The sequence below is a fragment of the Hippichthys cyanospilos genome, chromosome 2 (genome assembly GCF_059441005.1).
Source record: "Hippichthys cyanospilos isolate Australia breed blue-spotted pipefish chromosome 2, RoL_Hcya_1.0, whole genome shotgun sequence".
NCBI lineage: Eukaryota > Metazoa > Chordata > Actinopteri > Syngnathiformes > Syngnathidae > Hippichthys > Hippichthys cyanospilos.
The window spans coordinates 12,857,484-12,879,639 of record NC_142370.1 but is presented as its reverse complement, the minus strand read 5'-3'; the positions used below and the strand labels follow the sequence as shown (position 1 = coordinate 12,879,639).

General features: G+C 39.5%; 1 protein-coding gene across 3 annotated transcripts; it reads left to right on the top strand.

Moving 5' to 3' along the window:
* The first annotated feature begins 404 nt into the window (after positions 1-404).
* gripap1 (GRIP1 associated protein 1) lies at positions 405-19,229 on the top strand. Of its 3 annotated transcripts, none has more exons than XM_088402318.1 (29): positions 405-660; positions 1,152-1,218; positions 1,303-1,364; positions 1,465-1,491; positions 2,341-2,448; positions 2,522-2,684; positions 3,598-3,764; positions 3,846-3,879; positions 4,820-4,986; positions 5,824-5,871; positions 5,944-5,975; positions 6,619-6,666; positions 6,743-6,842; positions 6,933-7,010; positions 7,196-7,288; positions 9,089-9,223; positions 9,836-9,931; positions 10,015-10,125; positions 10,327-10,428; positions 10,487-10,600; positions 10,707-10,784; positions 11,421-11,516; positions 11,939-11,995; positions 13,093-13,192; positions 14,991-15,121; positions 15,197-15,313; positions 15,906-15,999; positions 16,938-17,110; positions 18,228-19,229. In XM_088402318.1, the coding sequence occupies exons 1-29, from the start codon at positions 619-621 to the stop codon at positions 18,306-18,308; spliced, it is 2,721 nt and encodes a 906-aa protein (XP_088258444.1). In that variant the 5' UTR covers positions 405-618; the 3' UTR covers positions 18,309-19,229. The 3 variants fall into 3 exon arrangements, with proteins under 3 accessions (XP_088258444.1, XP_088258452.1, XP_088258461.1); XM_088402335.1 differs by having other exon boundaries at positions 410-660; positions 4,916-4,986; XM_088402326.1 differs by lacking the exon at positions 7,196-7,288 and having other exon boundaries at positions 407-660.
* Positions 19,230-22,156: the final 2,927 nt, after the last annotated feature.

Sequence of the window (22,156 nt, the reverse complement as noted above, 5' to 3'; positions counted from 1 at the left end):
CCGATTATTTTTCTTGTGGTGCAGTGAAAAACAAAAAGTTCCCACAACGGGCGTTTACCGGATTCGTAACAGGAGCACTTTGGCCAGCTACAAAAACAAAAAAAGAAAAGAAAACCACGTGGACCAGAATCAACCTGAGCAAATGATCTATTCTATAGCAAAGTCAAATTTACGACAAAAATCATGTGAATTAGTAGCTTACTTACTATTACTTGTGCACTGTTTTGTATTTTGAACTTTACATCAAAGGCATTCCACATCAAAGCATTGAAAAAGTCATCAGGGAGCTGACATTTTGTACAATGTATGTACAATTTATGAGCATTGTTCCATACGTTGTGGTAAGAAGTTGATTTCTTTGTTAGTTCCCGATATGGCAGCACGAATAAACCACGTTGTCCTTTTTTAGAAAATGAGCAAACCTGAGTACGTTTCGACGCGACGGATACATTTAGCATTCGCAAAAATACTGGCAGGTGAATGTCAGGCTCGAAAAGAAGCGGAGTGGGAGTTCTGTCTCCGGGTCGCTTCCTCATCCCATCTCTGTTGCTAGCTCGTCGCTCTCCCCTTAGCAATAGCCTTGTCTAGCGAGCTGCTAGCCGTAGCCGTCATAACATCATGTCGCAGGCGCTTTCAGAGGAGGAGTTCCACCGAATGCAGGTAAGAACTACACAACGGCACGCCCGTGTCGCGCAGCGACCGGGTGAAGTCGATGCAGTTCACGTTATCCCAAAGCAGCTAAATGATTGTCTTGGGTGGTAACTAATGTCAGCCCTTGGAATGAGACGTCCGTTGTTGGTTAGCCTAGCTTAGCAACCCCGTGACACACTCAAGGCTGCATGAATGTTGTTGCGGTTGTTGTTATTCATAAAGCGTAAATGTGACAGTTTGATAAATTGGCTTACACGTCCTTACTGATGTCTGTGCTAGCCGCGAGACTATCAACAAACATCTCTGTGACAAAAACGCTCATCCGCGATTGTATTTAGTAGAGTGCTGCCATGTATAATATCAATTTGCTCCATATAAGGCTATTAATCAAGTGTTAAAAAATGCAGGTTGGGCTTTTAAAAAGGAATTGCACAGTTGCAATGCAAAGTAGCTCGATGCTAATCACATGACTTGGCATGACGCGTGCGTGTGTTGCTCAGGCTCAGCTGCTAGAGTTGAGGACACACAACTATCAGCTGTCTGATGAGCTGAGGAAGAACTCCGCTGGTAAACAAAACTTGCTTCTGTTACTATTATATTCTTCATCATATGAGAAGATGATGATGATGAAAATCATGTTGTGTGTTCCAGAGCTGACGACCTTGCGTCAGAAAAATGTGGTGCTGGAAAGAGATTTTGTAAAAGCACAGAAGGTAACTGTTTCTTCATATAATTATTGTTTTATTAATAAACTATTATAAGTACACTATTATTATCAGTTTTATTTTATGTTTGTGCTTTTCTCTCTTTTAGGCTTTGAATAAGAGCAAGAAAGCCCAGGTGAGTAGTTCGCTTCATTGTTACCATGGTTACAAATGCATCCTAGTGGTTGACCTTTCTCACGACACTACCATACCAAAATGAACAAAGAGGGTAGTTGACGGCATGCATACAGGTTTGGAATTCTATATGAATGCCACAAATGGCAGCAATTTCTTTTCGATTAGACTATCACTCAACAGTAAACGGATGATAGGTCTAAAAAAATCAGTACAGCACAATACGATGAGAGTAGCCCAGCAATATCCCAGCAACACGACAACAGTTCCATACCACTATTCCATCAGAACACAACACTAAAACAAATATATTGTATTATAAAACTACTATTACAGTTCTGTACTATGATTGGATCACAGTACTAGTTCAATAGAAACTTTACAGTACATGACAACAGTAGCTCAGATAATACAAATAGTAGCATGTAGTGCCACACACAGCAGTAGTACAAGTGGCACAACTTCACTACAGCAATAGCATGTCGCCGTAGCAAAATAAAGCAACGCTCTAACAACATTTTCACAAGATGACTATAACAGTTATATCAACAGTCACAGCTGTTAAAAAACACACTTTAACTACAGTAGCACGACACAAATGATGTTTTATAACAGTTGCACAACATTACTATAACAATAGCACAACAGGTGCACAAGACAACATTAGCATGTACTATGACACAATGATAAGAGTAGTGCAGCATTCTCACATTATACCAGTAGCGCTACACTACTACAACAGAACCAAAGTGCAACAGTTGCACAACACAACTAGAACAGTAGTATATTTCCATATTCACTGGCCAATTCATTAGGTACCCCTGAAATCAATGTAACTCATCTGCTGCAGGAAGTGGAAGCGCTTTTGAACGAAAATGAGATGCTTCAGGGGAAACTTCACAGTCAGGAAGAAGACTTTCGACTGCAGAACAGCACGCTCATGGCTGAACTTTCCAAGGTTAGGACTGAAAACTGATAAACCTCATTTGGGTTGAGATTTGCTACTCTTACTGTCTTCTTTTAATTTCTAGCTGTGTATACAAATTGAGAAACTGGAAAAGGAAAACCAGCACCTCAAGGAAGGAGATGGGTCCACAGCTGCTCAACCGAGCCCCAACGTCATTTCGAGTCCTACCAATGAAGAGCTACTGCACCTTCAGGCTGAAAACGCCACACTGCTGAAGAAAGTGCAAGGTCTGTTTATTTAGCCACCATTACCCACAGGGCACAGGCTTTTAAAGAGGACATATACATAGATGGGGATGCACATAACTGGTAGTGTATCGAATACTATGTACTCATGTGGGTAACCCAGAAATGTCTTTTTCACAAATTCATTGCTCGATCGTGTTGACCTTTTGAAATGAAGACAAATATAACAAATCTATTCCACCTATGTTTACGAAGCTCTGTGAATGGATGATGACCAGATGTTGTGATGTTTGCTGCTGCCATTTATCAGTAAGGCTCCGAGGTGCACTTTTGTATCTCAATTTCTTTTTTTCTCGTATCGCTGGACAAAACAATAAAGGAGCACCTTTTAGCTTCATAAAGTCTTAAGACAGCTGTATCTCAAAGCACAACTGTACAGAAAGCTATTGTCTTGACTCTTAAGGAACAAGAGCTTTGGATTAATCACAGGCCTGCCACGAATAGCTAAAAAAAAAAAAACACTTCAGTTATTATGTTGCTCCTAAAATGTTCATTTTATTCATTTATTTTTTGTTGAGAGTTTAATTTTATGATTGCTTGAGATAATGTACCGTAATTTAAACTAATTTAAAATGGATGTTTTGTCCTTTATAGCAGTTATTGGCAGTGTGCGAGTTAAAAAAATGTTCTGGAAAAAAAAATGTACCAGAAATGCACCGAAGACTCTCAGTAACTACCACTAACAATTCAAACTAAACTTAGGTCCTACTTGAAAGATGCAGGCCTCAGTCACGATGCTTCATTTCAACTTGCTGGGGATAGCTGTCACAGAAACAAGTACGAATAGAAAAAGTCCGGAATAGTGAACAGCTAATATGTTAAGGACGACACTAAGCAAAAATAGGTACTGGACTGTAGATTGAATCAGTTTTTGAGGATTGTTCTTCCTCTCCAGCTCTTCAGGATCACTGTAATGCTGAGCAGCCGAGGTCAGCGGTTTCTCACGACGACCAAAACACTACACCACAGATAGACCAGTCAGTGGGTGCAAACGGTGTATCTGATGTCAGCAGCAAAGGGGAGGTGCATGCAGCAGCCGGGGACAGTGCAAGTGGGCAGCAGGTGATTGGCATATTTTGTCTGAGTTATTTTTGCTCCAAATTTATACCCTGGACACTGACTTTGTTTCTTTCCTTCTTGTAGAATGAAACTCGCCTGGAACAAACACAGTTACAAGGTGAGGACATTTGCATTAATTAATTACACCCTGTCACAAGCTGTTAGACTATGCAGACCAGAGAACATAAAGCTTAAGGCAATTCCACCAGTTTGTTCAAAAAGGCCACCGGACTTATCAGCAGTGGCAAAATAAAATAGCTGTTTGACTTAGACTCAAAAAGTTAGGCTTGTTTGCTTTTACTGTATCACTGCCAGGACACCGCTGCAAGCAGCAGTACCTTAAGTGAAGCTTTTCCAAGGTAAACGAAGGTCGCCGAAGAAAATTGCCGCTGCACATCTTCCTCCCCATTAATGCTCAACAGAGCCTGGACTTCTTTGTCCGTCCACTTACTGTTGTTACTCGCTTCCATAGCTACAGAGCAGTACTAAGCTGTAATAAAACAACACAACAACACACCCCCGAGTTCAACCAACCAATCCGTGTTAGTTAGCACAAGCTAGCACAGCACGCCCCTCTCGAGCTGTAGCTCGCCAAAGACACTAGTCGCAAGTAGGAGCTAAAATGGTTCAGAGTAGAGGCTTCCCTACCTGGGACGATTTTTGATGTAAAGGGAAAAGGGAACTTACGCTACCCGGGTAACGCGAAAGTGTTCCTGCGGTGTGAAAGGGGGGCTGTAGTGTATTTGGGCCGAAACATCCCAACCTTCGGTGGTGTAAATCAGGCATGTCCAAACCCGGTCCTCAAGGGCCGCCTATCCTACATGTTCTTGATGTTTCCGTCATCCAATGCAGCTGATTCAAATGATGAGGATTGTTATCAGGCCTCCGCGGAGCTTGCTGATGAACCGATCATTTGAATCAGGTTTTCTGTCCGGATGACAGGATAGGATAGGCAGCCTTCAAGGACCGGGTTTGGACATGCCTGGTGTAAATGGTTTACTGTGCGTCTTACACACTAACTGGCAGACTGCCCCTGCTTTTTGCGGCGCCCCCTTTAGGCTTGTCAGAGAAGAGCGTAGAGGAGATTGTAGCTAAGCACTCAGCGCTAGGCTGGTCGGCTGCTCTGTGTCCAATAACTCACTGCTTTGGAGCAGAGCTGGAGGTTGCCCTGAACACCCAACACGAGGAGAAGAGGCTGCTGAGGGAGCAACTACGTCACCTGGAGGTATACGCACACACAAACATTTGACACCCTTCTGTCATTCAAGTAACTACCATATTTCCCAGAGTACAAGTCGACCCGTCCTTTTTTACTTCATTTTGGGTGAATTTTACAAAAAACGTGAATATAAGTCTACCCCTGACTTTAGTGGTCACATAGATAGTGGCTGTCCGAATAAAACATGGTGTGTGTTATTAGAATGATCAAATTATGTGAGTTGTAGAGGCATTTCTACATGTTCTATCGAGTCTGCAGTTATGAGGGGGAGGGGTTGGGGCGGAAATGTTCGGCTTCGCTGTTTCTATACCCACTTGTCGACCTCAATGCCAGCTTCTTCAAGCACACGTCCAAGGGCTGAAGGAGACAAGTAAAGCGGTCTTTTCTTTTTCATATTGCATCAAAGTCCGCCGAAAAAATATTCATTCAGCCTCATTGTTGACAACAAAGAGGCAAATATGCGGCGCTTGACGAAAGTGTAATTTTGCAACCTCTTTAAAACTGATGCATGCTATATCAAATTAAAGGTATAGAAAATCATTTTAAGTCTTGTTAATGTCATGATATTACTTACTTCACGCTCTAATTAATGTTATTCAAACACGTGCAAAATATGGTCTGTTTTGAGATACGCGGTTATGTCGACTCCCCTAATATGGGTTTTGAAAATGAGGGGGAAAAAACTCGACTTGTACTCAGAGAGATATGGTAGTTGTCTTTCTGACACACCTGATTTCAACCTAACAAATCATGAGCAGCATTCTCAATGTAAGTTGGGGCTCATGAAAGTAAACACGGCACCTGTTGTGTCACACTTCAATCCTTTTTCCAATTAATGTGCAGGTGACCAAACAGGCTGATCTGTCCAAACTGCAGGATGAATTATCGAAGGTAACCAATGCTACCCAATACATCACCAATTCTTCACCTGATTCTGGAAATGATGCAACATTTGTTTTTCAGCTTTCTGACAAGCTAAAGAAGAAACAGGAGAGGTGGGATGCCTATTCAACATTTTTTTTACATTTTAAAAGTAGGATTAAATTCCACTTTTTTCCCCAGACCAATACCTGCACAAGTCCTCAACTCCTGACTTGTCAATTACCGATACCATGTACCGATACGTTAGTGCTTTTGATAGACAATACTTAACACCAAAACAATGACCATTTTGATGAGTGACTCACCCTTGCCAATATAGTTTCCCTAAAAGTTCATTAAAATAATGACAAATTCCCATTCTTCTAATTTGTAATTTATTGATCGAAGTCGTAAAACTGGTTCAAGACAGTTGCCAATACTGATTCCCCCCCCCCAATACAGCAAACCCTAAAATATTATTATCTGACATGTGATTTAAGATCCTTTTGTCCAGCCCTTGAAGATGATATAAAAGCAACCCTCGTTGCTGCTTTCTGCCCATCTTAAAATTGGCTGCCATTGCAAGTACCGTTTCCTTTAATGAAGGCTAGGTATTGACCCATTACTTATACTTGGGATGAAAAAAACTGTGCCAATCTCATAGTCAGTCATATGCAGTGGAGACATTGGTCAAATACAAAACATTTTTTTAATATAGTTTTGATTTATTTTTCAAGCAATAGAAAGTTTTAAGTTTTTTTTTTTTTTTTTAAACAGTTTCCAGCGTCTTCAGGCAGAGAAGGAGGTTCTGTACAACGATAGTAGGTCAGAGCAACACGTCGTTCTCATGTCAGTTGACTGTGACGAGTCTGATACACTTCTGCCGTGAACTTGTCGACAGGACAAAAATTGAGGAGCTCAACCAGAGGAAAGAGGAGGAACACAAGTTGATGAACACACGGCTCCAGAAGCTTCAGTCAGAATTGGCGGCAGCCAATCAGGTTTGAGCACAATGTTTGGCTGTCAGCAATTATTAATTGTAATCGTTGCAATTGGAAAGGTAATAAAAGTTGTTTTAATTCTATTGGTAGGTGACAGCAGAGCTGAGAGAGAAGTTTCAGACCAGTGACAAAGAACACCAGATGGCTGTGAATGCTCTGAAAGATCAGGTCAATTGACTTCTTTTGGCACATCCATCCATTTCACAGCACTTCTTCTTCTGTTCTGCTGTTCCCACCATATTGGATGTTGTGGGATTTATCTGGGTTCCTTTTCTGCCTCACCCACCTGCCCTTTCTTTTCTCTTACCTTTGCTTTTATGCTGGCCTCTGCTGGCGATGTACTGACACCGCAGGTAGCAAATCAGAGCGGGGTCAGTCAGGAGCAGGTGGATGACATTCTGCAAGAGAACGATGCTCTAAGGACTAACTTAGCTGCTCTAGAACAGGTAATCTGCCAGGAGTACATGTTAAACTACACTTAAGAGTGGTTCTCAAACTGTTTTCAGTGATGTATTTTTTTTTCAGTTAAGTATCACCTGACCAGCAAAAATCTTTTTTGGTTGTTAAAAGAAAAAAGTCTTAAAACAGTGCTGATTTATTAAACCTTGTAAGTATTGTATGTATCCGTGTACAATTTGATAGTTTTTTCCCGCATTTTCAACCCACATAACTCAAAACCAGACAAATTTTCCCCACATATCTGTGTTTGAATGGCAGTATTTCGAATGTGAAATCAATAATATGTCATTTACACGGCTTAAAATTATTATGTATACCTTTAATTTGATGTAGTATACATCTGTTTTAGCGCCTTAGCACTTTCAAATGCACTTTCGTAAAGCAGCGCCTTTTTGCCCGTGTTTTAAACAACAAGGCTGCCTGGCTAATTTTTCTGGCGGACTTTGAACCATTGTGAAAAGGAAAATACGGCTTGACTTGTCAGTTCAAGACAAAAATGCGAGAACAGTGGCATGGCACGCGTGAATATCAGCAGGTGGGGGGAGAAACAGAGAAGAGCAACTGATCCACGATCAAATAATTTTAATGTTGCATCATTAGTTTCGGCATTTGCGTTTACGCGCGTGCGTACATTGCCTAGCACTTGTCTAGTCTCCATCCCACCCAAACCCCCCCATAACCATAACAGTATGTTATTCGATGTATGATGAAGAATTGCGTCTAAAAGTACCATAATTTTGTCATTTTGATAACACACAACATGTGTTTTAATTGGACACCCATGATATGGAAAACCACTTAAGTCAGGGGTAGACTTATACACGCGTTTTTGTAAAATTCACCCAAACTGAAGTGAAAAAAATACTATCTGTTGTAGTATCTCTAAGCTTATTCATTCAAAAACCCCAGATTATATCTCCAGCTGATTCAATTGCTAGGTATACATAGAGCTTCGTGCGCCAGTAGAACACATGGAAAGCTATTCCGTTTGACTTGTTTATTAATTTGGCATGTACACAAAATCATAAACTTCATGAAACACGAATGCTGCTCAACCTCGGGTAATTTTGACACTGGTGAGGTATTCACTGACCGCTCACAATGTGAGAAATCTGAAACACACTTTAACATGAAACAAACATGTAACTCCTAAATATTTTAGTTTTGCTGTAGTTTTTATAAGTGTTGCCAAATTGTTTGTGAGGCTTATAAGTGATAACGTCTAAAATATCAGACTTTGACTTCAAAATTAAGGTTGTGTCCTATACACATTTGCTTATAGTTGGGGAATTACACAATTTACATACAACATAATACAAGTTTTTTTGCAAAGGAGTCAATATAACACCAGCAATAAGTTATTTTATATTCCAATTTATCTGCTCTTTATTTGAGTGGAAAAACAAATACTATACTGTCAACTTACTAGAAGGTGTTCAATTGGATTTGCTGATAACTGCAGAAACCATGTTGTAATCTCACATACACCCTGAAGGACCTTCACGTGCCCCCATTTGAGAACTGCTGCTTAAAAGGAAAATAGGGCTGTTTGATTTTTTTTTTCCCCCAATACAGCAAACCCTAAAATATTATTATCTGACATGTGATTTAAGATCCTTTTGTCCAGCCCTTGAGGATGATATAAAAGCAACCCTCGTTGCTGCTTTCTGCCCTTCTGCTTCTGCATCTTAAAATTTCTTCTTGTGCTTTTTGTCGTCGTGGCTCAAATCTTTCAACCGGAGACACGCGCGTCGGGTCTTACACATATGTTTACCCAATGATTGCAGATTCAGACGAGTAAAATGCAGGAGGTCAACTTGCTGCGTGAGCAGCAGGAGGCACAGGCTGCCGAACTGCAGCAGTGTCGTGCAGAACAGGAAAAGCTTCTGGCCCAGAGGGATGACCTGGAGTCTCAGTTGCAGGTACTCTCAATGGTCTTCATTTAGCACTGATGTCATCAGCACTGTATTGTATTGACTATTTTAAAGGGGGAAATCAACCTCCCATTATTTTTAACCATATGTTCCATTCACCCCCATTAGCCACCTCTTCAGAAGGATAAAATGGGTAAATGTGGGAGGAAATCAGAGTACCCGGAGAAAACTCACACGGGCACAGAGGGGAACTTGCAAACTCCACACATGCAGGCCAGCCACTGTGCTGCCCCACAAGCACAATATTAATCGTAATAATCTGTTTCTAATATTCTATATTTACTGTATCTTATATTATTCTAAACTAAGAAATTGTTTGACTTCCCATTTAAAGCAATGTTTCTCAGTTGAATTATTTTTGCGATTAATTAATCCTAGACACATACCACACTGCACCCAGTAAACACCAAAATGCATCATTGTATGGTATTTGAGTGTGCAGAGTATTTGTGTATTGTGATTTACAGTGTCCATCTACAAGATAAAATGCTATGAGCAATTTATGCCTGAATTTAAGTATTCCAGAAGGTATTTTCACTAATATTTTCTTGTAAATGTACTAATACAGACATTCCTTTTGCATGTTCTTGACTCCTTCAGGAGTCAAGTTTTGCAAACAGGAAGTTGTTGGAGCAATTAACAGAAGAAGGACAAGAAAAGGAGAAGCTGTTGAGGGAGTTGGAGGAAAGCAAGAAGGTATACATATACAACACGCATACACTAACACATCATTTGTATTGATCATCCCATAAAATATGTGCACTATTTGGTGTATGCAGACGGCAGAGAAGAGGAAGGCCATGTTAGATGATATGGCCATTCAGCTAAACCAGGAGAAGTCTGACCACAAAGAGGCGCTCTCAGACCTCAAACTGCAGCATGAGAAGGAAGTAAGCAGGACCAGTGTATCTGTATCTGACTTATCTGTCCAATAAAGTTTCTTTACACTATTCAGCTGAGACTTTAAAAAATGTATTCTTTGCTTCCCTAACACATGCCATTATAATACTTTAGCATATTTTTTCTCAAGGTCAAATTAAGGTTTATTTTCCACTCGTGTCCTCAATCGCTTATTTTGTTGCGTCCTGCAGGTGCTTGGCATTAGGGCCCGCTATGAGAAGGAACTTCGAGGTCTTCACGAGGAGAAAAATCGCTCAGAGGAGGACATCCGGCAACAGCTACGAGATGAAAAGGTGAAGAAGAAGAGGAGGAGGATTTGATGGCAATATCTTAAAACATCGGTTGTTTCAGGCTCGTAGCAAAGACTTGGAGAGTCTTCAGAGCAAAGTTCAAGAACTTCAAAGTCAACTTCAGTCAATGGAAGAAACCAAAGGATGGTTTGAACGACGCCTCAACGAGGCCCAGGTAGGTATTGAAAGTATGATATTGATGCTGTCAATCTTGGATGAGAAAAGTACTTCTCTTCTTCCTAATTTTAATAATCCTTAAATGAGCGTGTGTGTGAAAACAGGAAAACACGGACAAATTGATATTGAACCATCAGGAAGCTGTCAAAACTCTCCAAGAGCAACACATCCTTGATCTACAGGTAACATACAGAATGAGTCGTAATCTTCTACGCAATGGATATAAAAGTGAACTCAGTCTTGTTAATTATGTATAAATAATGATATGAATGAATGATTCGATATGATATAAATTATAAATGATGTTGTGGTGTTTAATGTTTACATTGTGGAGATTACCGGAACAGTGAATTTCCCTTGTGGATAAATAAAGTATCTAGCTATTTGGAGAGCTGCAGTAGCTAAACCCTGGGCAATTTAAATAATGGAAGGGGCCACAATGCTTTATCACTGCAGCTGGGGGGCTGCATAGGACCACACATATCCACCAGCTGTATTGCAGAATTGCCATTTTAATATGGGCAAAATGCCGCTCAAAATCTTGCTGTTGTTAAGGGAGTACGTTTATTTGCATGGGGGGGTTAGTTTATTGCAAGCTCAGATAAATTCTATGAAAAAATACTGACTTCCACCTTACATCCTCCACTAAAATTGAGTTTTATCGCCTAGCAGGGGTGGAATTTGAATATTTTTCCCTCCTTAATACATACATTAATTTTGAAACTGCTTGCGTTGTTTCATAGATATTAAAGATGCCTTAATTACTTGAAACATGTTAGTGTGATATATATATACGCAAATCAGTATGCCTATCTCAGGCTAAGCAGACCGAGGTGGAAGCGGTTCACGGGCAGCTGTTAGAAGTCCAGAATCAGCGAGACGAACACCACAGCGCCATCGTCAAACTCAAACAGGTCAGAATCACCAGGCTGCATGCTCATGATATCCGCTGTGCACATGATCTCTTATTTGATGTATTGTGAAATGGTCTTCGATAAAACATCTCGACAATATTGGACTGAATCAGTAATCGTCAGATTGCAAAATAGCATTTTATGTTTGTGTTTTTTCTTCAGAAACGTAAAAGGAAATAATCACGGGGCATGCCAAATTTGCCAACATTGCCAAAGACCTATGCAAAAAAAATCTCCGTAATTTACTTCATTTCTTATGAAGTGCTTCTTGTTCAGGCAATCACAAGTTTTATCCTGAAAAACTGCTTACATTGAAGATTACATTTAATGACCTTTAAGTGAGTTAGTTTGACCCATACCATAAGTAGAAGATTAAAATACACTAAACTGTTTACCTGAGAACCCTTCCTTTGTTTCTGTAGGAGATCAAAGACACAGTGGATGGACAGAGGATTCTAGAGAAGAAAGGAAGTGCAGCGGTGAGTGTTTGTGTTAGTGTGAGCATGTGTGTGTGCTAAGACGCATGAGAGAAAGCCAATAATGTCTCAACAAAAAAGCTACATGCTTTGCTGTTTGCACTGTGATGATACTCTATGTTAATGAGCAACTTGTATGTGTGTGTGTGCGTATTTGATAAATGTAGAAATGTACAGTATAGCCATGTATATCAAAATATGGTTAACATTTTTTTTACTAATCTATACTATTGATCTTTCCCAATGTTATTTGTACACATTATTAACTAATCGAAAAGGTTTAAAATAGCTTGAGAAAAATGTTACTATCTCTTGGACATTTGAACAGCCTGAGAAACCAGGGGTGGAGCTGTGTGGTAGCCAGGCCATGGCCAAGGGGAAAATTTTCACACCTTTTGTTTTTCTGCTATGGATTCAGTATTCTTAGATCCCTTGATACTAGCTCACATGGTATTGTGTCTTTGCATGTTTGTGACATAAGAATGTAATTGAACAAACATTGAAGCACGAGCACATGTACGGCCTTCTCTGGTCACCTCTAACTGAACACTCAACACCTCTAACTACAACTGTGTTGTATCACCTTGGCCGCAGTACTAAAATATTTCTGGCTACGCACCTTCAAGAAATGTTGTATAATTCCGCCTTTTGCTCAATTTGCGGCAGCCCTGTGGCATCATGTTGACTCAAGATTTAAGCCCTTTTTTTCTCAACAATATTACGTGAAAATATTTGTCGGATACATTTCAGTAGGCCTGTTTTGTTAAAAATCAATGGTATAATGCTTGATTGCAGAAGGGAGCATGTCAGCCACAAAGTTAAGTTTGCTTGTATTTTAATAGCCGCTGATCCCACTGCTAAGTCATCATCTATGGCTTTTAGATCTTTAGAAAAGAGTTTGCTGATATGATGTAACCACAAGCGGCTGGCTTTTGTGCATCATTAAAACCTTGCGTTCTGACGGGGTCGGCAGAAATGTCGACTTTTATGTGCACAGCTGACGGTGAATAAAACAAATGAGAGATGGGTAATAGCATTACAATAAGATAATACTCGCACATTTACGTATTTCTATTTATGTGTATGTGTGTGCGGTATAGCTGAAGGACCTAAAGAGACAGTTGCACCTGGAAAGGAAGCGAGGAGATAAACTGCAGGAGAGACTTCAAGAAATCTTAACCAACAGCAAGAGCAGAACAGGTACCTCACAATATTTTAATTGAAGCCATAAGCAGTGATACATTGGCCCCCATACACTCTTGTTCATAGCAAATTGATATGGTATCTAGACTTTGGCGGCGTCATGATCCTCTGTATGGGACTCATTTCCGACAGTTTAATCCAAAATCCAGACTATAGTGGCAGACTTCATGTTCATATTATGGAACGGGTTCTTGGGACTTTTTGTGTCTGTCTCAATTTGTGAGTGTGGTGCAGGTGTGGGTTATGATTTGTTGAGGGAGCAAATAATCCAAAAGATCAGCAGCATCATGTGAACTCATCAGGAGGTTCTGCCTCAGTCCGTAACCTAAATATTTCATACGGGCACAGCGCTTTGAATCCCTCTGCTACACGTACTTTTGCATGCACACACACGCGCACACACGCACACACACACGGACAGTAACATGTATAATCTATAAGGACAGATCAATGTTTAAAGAGCATTTCTGGACATTGGACAAAGCTGACAACCAGACATTTGAAGTTGAAGTAGCACTACGGCCCGGCTGATATAGAATTTTTGATGCTGTTGCGGATTCTGATGTTTGTCAGAATCATTTTCTTATAACCAATGAGTCGGTCAAAGAATTTCAATAATATATCATCCTGAGACCAAGTCCTTTCATTTGTGGCCATTATTGTCTCCATTTTGTCTCATCAAGACAGAAAAATAAAACGCATCCCACCCAAAACATGAACGTCATTGAAAAGGTGAGGATTAAAAATCGAGAGCCTGTTTTCCATGTAACCCTCATCCAGTACACCTGATTCAAATGTTCAGCGAATAATCAAGCTTTGCAAAAGTCACACCAATAGGTTTCTGTAGATATGAAAATATACAGTCATTGTTATTCTTTTTATGCACTGACAGGAACAGTACCTTTTTTCAAAATTAAGAGCAAATGAATTGTAACAAATAGCAAATTATTGCTAAATTTTATTATAGTGACATCTTTGCAAAATGTTGGATGATTTCGGATGGACATTGTCATTAGAGATTCCAATTTCTTTCAGATGAGCCAGAAATAAATTGATAATATTATGCGACCTATCGTCTTTTGAATTTTCTAAATAAAATTCACTTAAACATACTGTTTAAGATGTAGTTCAAAAGTTTAGAGATGGCTTGCCAAGCGTTCAGTTTTAGGCCTTTTTTTTTTCTAATACAACCAAAAATACTTTGCACTGTTAAGAAGGTACTTCACTGCAAAAATATTTCACAGAGGGTACATCACTTCTCAAATCTTATTTCATACTTCATTCATATTTAATGCACTGAGAGGAAAAAGTTTGTTTTTTTTCAAATTAGGAATTTAATCGAGCATGAATTGGAACATAAAACATCCTACTGCTAAATTGTATCATAGTGACAAACATTTTTTGCCTTTATTTTGTTGTGTAATATGGATGCGTGCTGTCATTGATGCAGTTTTCTAATAGATGAGTCAGGAATAAAACAGATCTTCTGGACTTGCTAAATAAAATATGCCTAATGCATCAATGAAAAAAGGTTAAGAACCAATATCTTGCTGACTTTGAGCCCATTTAAATTTGAAGGTGTTTCGAAACGTTCGACTGGAAACCGTATGTATGATTCTCTTTATTTGGGCGATAAAGTATCAGAATTGTTGGGAGAAGAGCGGAGTGGTTTTTCTCGGTCTCTTAAATCCCCTCGATCGCGTTCAGGTTGACAGTAATATCAATCGAAGTTTGCTTTTTAAAATGAAGCCAACGTTATTAGCTAACAGGAAGCCTTGCCTGCCTTTTCCCGCAGGCCTCGAGGAGCTGGTCTTGTCTGAGATCAACAGTCCCAGTCGCACTCAGCAGACGGGAGACTCGTCCTCCGTCTCCTCCTTCTCCTACCGAGACATGATGAAGGAGAGTCAGAGCGGCGGTCAAAACAAGGTGGGTCGCGCCGGCTCGACTCATGTATTTGGCAGTGTCGAGGGACACGTGTAAACGTCTGTCTTTTGTCACCAGTCGGGAGGAGGTAGTCCTCAGTGTCAACGCAACACTGATCTGTCCGACGACGAGTTGGGTGAGCTGTTCCAGAGGCTCGCTGAGGTCCAACAGGAGAAGTGGTTGCTGGAGGAGAAGGTCAGTTTTGCCTATGATTTGCTTCAGCCACCATCCTCCAAAAAAAAAAAAAAAACGTCTGTAATTTATGGATTTGGGAAATGGATAGGTCACAAAAGCAACAAAAGAGGAAAAATCGTTTGGGTCTTAAGAGGTAAAAATGCTTTAGGCTATGGAGAATGTTCTATTTCTCAGAAGTTCTAGTCCCAAGAAGAGAAGGTGCTAGTACCAGTGGGATGTCTAAAGTGAAGGTTCTTGACCAGAGAAAGGCTTGTGTTCCAATGGGCAGTTTTAGGCCAGAGAGAAGGTCCTACTTCCAGAGAAGGTTCTAGTCAACTGATTTTGAGTTTTTAGTTATTGTCCCAAGAAATCGTTTTATTCCTAAACGAAGACTATAGTGGCTAGTGGCCTATGTGCAAACGAGGGGCCTCGCTAATTGCAATAGCCGTGCGACAGCTCTAACCTCATCAGCTCGCAAGTTACCTACAATGGGTGTTTTTTTTTAAAGGTTATTTTTCACTCTACATTCTTCCAAAGCAACAGCTATTTCCCATGACTGGCCTTTTTTTATGGTCACTGGACCTCTGACCTGACCACTGAGTGTGATTGACAGGTTAAGCATCTGGAGGTGAGCTGCTCATCCATGGCAGAGGACATCTGCAGGAAGAGTGCCATCATCGAGACCTACGTCATGGACAGCCGCATAGGTAACTGCAGGCAGTAAATTTACATAAAAAAAAATAATATCTTGTCTGATTTATTTATTTATTCATTTATTTTGACTATTTTTGGACTAATCTGAGGTCAAAAATAATGACAGCGAAAATGAGTTGTTGTTTTATTTACTTTGAAACTTAAAGTAAAAAAATGTAATTATAATTATGCAAATGTTGAACAAAATAATCTCCGATGTTTAAGTAATTTATTTTAATGTTCAGTTTCAATGTTTAATGTTCCTTCAATTCAATAATGTTATAAGTAAAAACTGTATCAGCTATTTATCAGTTATTCGTCATTTTAAAAAACAATATATTTGAATATTTAAACGAATATGTAAAAAGTGTTTAAAATTGTTCATTTTACTTGGGTGTTTTTTGTAACAAGTTGTACATTTTATTTGACTAATACTTTTTAACTCAGCTTTACATAGGATCAATGTACTAAATAACAAAAAAAGTAGAAATTGTGTATATTGTTGAAATATTTATTTTATCAGTAGTTTTATTTAAGGTTGGTTAACCAGTTATTTAAAATGATATGAATTGTGAATGGTTGTTTTTATTTGCTAAAATTGTTTATTAAATTTCTGGCAAAAGGCAATTAAACAAAGATTTGAATTTGAATAACAATTTGTATTTGATTGGCATCAGTTGCCATTAATCAACTGAGTATTTGATCAAATAAATGACAAGGTTTCTTGTATTACATTTTTTGGTTTTAACAACCAGAACTCAACCAAATATTTAATGAGATCATTACTGGGTTTATTTGACTAAGATTTTATTTATTTACATGAACTAAATAATCAGTTACATGTATATACCCAAATAAGAAAAAAAGTATAAAGTATTCAAATAAAAAGGGGAGGTGTGGTCTACATATTTCCCGTATCCCCAATAATTGCTGCCTCCTTGGTTGCTCTCAGACGTGTCTGCCGGCGCCATGGGCGGTCACATAGCTTCTCAGGTTGACCGAGGAGGTCTGGGATCCGTCTTGAGGGACCTGGTCAAGTCTGGGGACGAGAACCTGCGCGAGATGAACAAGAAGCTGCAGAACATGTTGGAGGAGCAGCTGACCAAGAACATGCACCTTCACAAGGTGAAACGCGGCTCACTTCACTACACATGTGCCCAACTTCTACACTAACGTTAGCATCGACGTTACGCTGGTGTGAACCCGTCTCAAAGTCGGGTCTGTCACGCCTAACCACGAATGAAAATGACATCACAGTGCCTCAGGGCTCAACTTGTGAAGGTCACATGCGCAAACCCAGAAACCAGGAGAGCTGTGATTGGTTCTTACCTAAGGCCTGAGCAACTGTGATGTCGTTTTCACTTGATGCAAGTGGCAAAATGACCACCCTCTGTGGTTGATTTAAAAAAAAAAAAAAAAAACGTAAAAGGTTGATTTTTGCAATTTAATTCATATTGCACATATGCAATGTTAATATTGTGCATAGAACATATGATGTTATTATTGACTTGACCTCCCGTTTTGGTATTTTTTTTCCTCCATAATTAAAAAGTGTTAATGTAAACTCCATAAGGTTACTGTGGCTTAGCTTTTTTCATCGAGTACAGTAATTTTTCTTTTCGTATAAAGTACTTATTATTTCTCAATACAGTTGAACTTTTAAGCCCCCATCTCACTAAGGTAATGGCTCTTTTGATTCGCCAGCAGCACAGGCAAAACAACAGATGTATTATTCTTTTTTGATACTGTCCAAAATAGTACAAGCACAACATCACTATTAATCATCAAACATTAATATTACTATTAATCATAAAATAGAACTACATTTGCATTTGCACTTTAGGATTTTTTTGTTTAAAAAAAAATATTTATGTACATTTTTAATTCTTGACTATTATTTGCAATGCATTTTAGTTGAATTATGTTAGTTATGCATCGTTTTGTTTTTCTTTTTAACATCCAAGCACAGCGTTAAAGTTCAACTTTGTATAATTCTAGCACTGGCTTAAATATTATTAGACTGTTTATAAATGAAACATTTTTAATAACTCTTAGGTCTGTACTTTATTTTCCTCAGGACGATGCTAAGATAACTACATTGTTTTTCTGGTGGTACTTTGTATGAAACGTTTGTGGGGAAAAAAATGACAGCATTTCACTTGTAGCAGCCATGTTTGCCTTTGCTGACCCCTTTAGTGGTCAAACAAAACAGAAGACATTTGTCTGTCTGTCTTTCTTCCAGGACCTAGAGGTTTTGTCCCAAGAATTAGTCCGTCTCAGTAAAGACCCAGCTCCTGATGGCAGTTCTGCTGGCTCCAGTTGAGACTACTTCCTGAGTCATCCATCCATTCCCTAAGTATCATATTCATCTCAGGCGGAAGACCAGGCTTAGACTATTACCTGGAACTCAGTTCCTGCGGGCTTAGAACGTCATTTAGGCCATCAGGGTTATGTTGAAATGCTGGAATGTCTTGATCCATCCAAAGCATGCAGGGAATGGAAATGCTCAGCTCATCGTTACTCTTAACGAATGTACTGTAATTAAATCAGACAAAGCTCACATGATTTGTTTCTACTTGAACCTGTCCAAAATGATTTCCGTTGTACAGCCCCCATCCCGCACCCCAAAGTATATGAAAACAAACACAAAAAAAAAGGACGTATCTGATGTCCACAGTCAGATCGGTTCATGCCTTTAAGACGCGTCGGGCCTTGTCTACACCCTGGGCATGGACCAGGCGATCCTACATTACATGAAATGTAATCCTACATTACATGAAATGTAATTTGGTTTGGCTGCGACTATTTGTTCTAGAATCTATTGCAGTCTTTTTACTTCTAATCAAAGCTTATATGAATGTGAGTGAAATCCAAAAGACTTGTTTTTTTTAAAACATTTTGTTATCTTTATTTGTTTTGAAACACTTCCACATCACGCCTGTAAATGGAATTGTCTTAATTGTTGTTGCGCTGAGTTTGTGCCCGACTAATGTATCGGAACTTATTTATAAAAGAAAACACATGTTTGCAATCTGTGTTGACTTCACTCTTAAAACACTACATGGCCCTTAACGTTTTCCTGGACTGTCACATGTTCCTGGCTTTTTTTTCGGTTTTCATGTGTTGCTGGGAGTCTTTGGGGTCTGTCTTATGTTCTGGGCCTTGGAAAGAAAATCATCAGAAATTAAATATATATAAAAAAGATTTCTATCATGAAACAAAATAAAATTAAAAGAAAAATCAATGTTTGTACTTTTGCATCATTGGTAATGCTGAGTTGCAATTAAACTTTTCAAGGGTTGCGTTGACAAACCTGGCTAGGGTTGGCGATATGGCCCTAAAGATACTATACTGTTTTAAAATACATGCTGATTAAAACAGTCCTCGGTGATGCACGGCTTGGGGAAGATTCCTTGCATGCTTTCGTGATTTCTTCAGCAGTTCACCTGGTTGCAATTGCGAATGACTCAAATGTGGCCCATCTCTACCACAACAGCTTGTAGTTAACAAGCTAGCAGCAGCTATTACATTGATTAAATCAATCATATAACTGAATTACAAATGCTATTTATTTCAATACAAAATGTGAATTAGATGCTAATTAGTTCTTATCAATGCAAAACTTTTGCATATGCTAACATATACCAAAGGGAAATACCCGGCACAAAGGAAAATGCTAATGAGCTAACAAGGCAGCACTTTATGACACGCTGAAGATAAGAATTAACATTAGCTACCATGTTATGCATAGTCACAAGTTGTTGGATCAACAAACAAACTAATTTGGGGAACATTATCATAAATGACTACAGTCTTACAAAGAAAGTACAATTTACAAACACTCATGGGCCAGTTTTCATAGACAGAGCAATGTGTGGGTCACGGACTGACTGACTCAATTAAAACTACACTATCCTTCTCATTACAAAATGTAATACCGACAACGGCCAGAGGTGGCATCAAAAAGCAACGATCAAGCCAAAACAAAGCACAAACGAACCAACTGTTAAAGTATGAACTAAATCAGCTCCAAAACCTCATTATTTCGGTTCCGGCCCAGTACCAGTTGATCCATGGACTGGTAACGGGACGCGGACTGGTGGTTGGGGACCACTGTGTTAGCCCACAAGCTAGCTCACGGCTAGAGGCTGTCAGCAGTGCGTATAAGTGAAGTCACTTCGTTCAATCGTGGAAGCGGCTAAAAGAAATAATAATTGCTGTGAGGTTAGCTACAATGCTAACAAGCTGAGTGTTTTTCAAATGATGAACCGCAACAAAATCCGAACTGGAGTTGGTCAGCGTCCAATCACTTGGAGGGATTAAGTTTCTTTCCAACCAGGGAATGTGGATCCACCCCCATTCCTCGCTTTCAAGAGTAAAAAGTCGCAAAGTTCAGAGGCAGACGTCCGAGGGGAGACGATACTAATTAACCGTCCGCGACTCTGTGTTCCGCCGAAAGCACAAGATTGTGGAGGTGAGCGCTTCACTTGGCCCGGCAGCTCTTGATTGGCTGAGGGTTAATTGGGAGTGCTTTTAATTAAAGCCAAACTCACGGAGCGGGATGCACTTTCACTAAATACTCATCATGCATTGGTGATGTCATTAACCTTTACAACTTTCAAACTATGTTAACTACTTTTTTGTGTTTTTAACTTGGAATACATGTTTATCAACACCAATCAAGCATTTAGTTTTTTAATGCTGGCGAGCTGTGTTTATACTAGTCATAATTTTGATGGTCATTCTGAAATTGGATGGAAATATTAGTTTTATCCATGTGGGATTTTTTTTTTATTTATATTTTTGTCATACAATTCACAGGCAGCCAAAAAATGGATTAATGAAGTCACTTAAATGACAAAGTTAACTAATCTAATTTTATTTTTAATTTTATTGTTACCCCAATTACAGTCGTGGTTGCAAATCTAACTGCTATGTTAGCGGGTCAAGAACATATCATTGTCTTTTACTGACTTAAGGTTTACATGGTTTGCTGTTTTAATTAACAAAATTTACAATTTTCTTCAAGATGGCTTGAAAGATTTTCGTGGCAGGGTTGTCTCTTGAGAGACACAACTTGAAAACGTAATTGTAACTGCTTCAAATATGTCTGATAAAACAAATATTTTAACAACTACAATAACATGCATCAATAAAAATGTGTTCAAAAGATTATTTTATACTTACAGTATTTTCTCTCAGATTTGACAGGTGTAAGTACAAGTATGTTAGTCATCAGGGAGGTCAAAAAGTTAGCTTGTACTGCTTGATGAATAGCTTGATGAATTTTACTACAGCTGCAGTTACTTTTTTTTTGCTCCGGGTACCCATTTAAATAGTGGTGCAAAGGCCAACTTCAAAATAAACCTCACCTTCCCAGATGATGGACATCAACGCCTTGATACATAAAATAGTGACTGTTTATTGTAAACACGTTGATGATGTCACTGGGATGTCGAAGTGAAGGACCGCCTCGGCGATCCCCATGTCTGGCAGCCAGCAGAGGAAGTCGGTGTCCAAAGTTTAAAAAATTCACGAGTTTGCTCTTGCAGCGCCTGGCTAAATATAGAATGTGTGTGTGTGCGCACACCTAACATAACCAACACCCCCCTCCCTACTCCGAACAGGAAACTGTTATTAGGGGAGGGCACTCACATTTCTACCGTGACAGTGAACACATCAGCGCCGGTTTCATCTTCTTGTGGTACTAAAAACACACTTTAGAATTTAATTGGAAAGAGGACACTAAGGCATCGCAACGTTGTCCTCCCCACACACACATACGCACACCGGGTGTTTCTATCATAGTGGGGACGTCTCATTGACATAATACAGTTATGCCTAACCCTTTCCCTGACCACAACCAAAAGCAAGTCTTGACCCTCAAAAAGAGGTCCAAATTTGTGGGGTCCACTAACACGGTCCCCGCAGGTGCAAGACGTCCCCACAAAGAGAGGAAAACCCGTGATTTGATCCCCACAATGTCGCGCAAACCAAGGGCACGCACACACACACCTACAGCCATACATACACACACAGTCTAAGCAGTATTGATCGAAATGTAATGAGAGCCTTTACGTTTGTTTTTAGCCTGAGTTGGAGAGAAAGATATGGCACTGCGGCAACACGTGCGTGCGCTTGTGTGTGCGCGCGCCGGCAGCTGTAATTGAA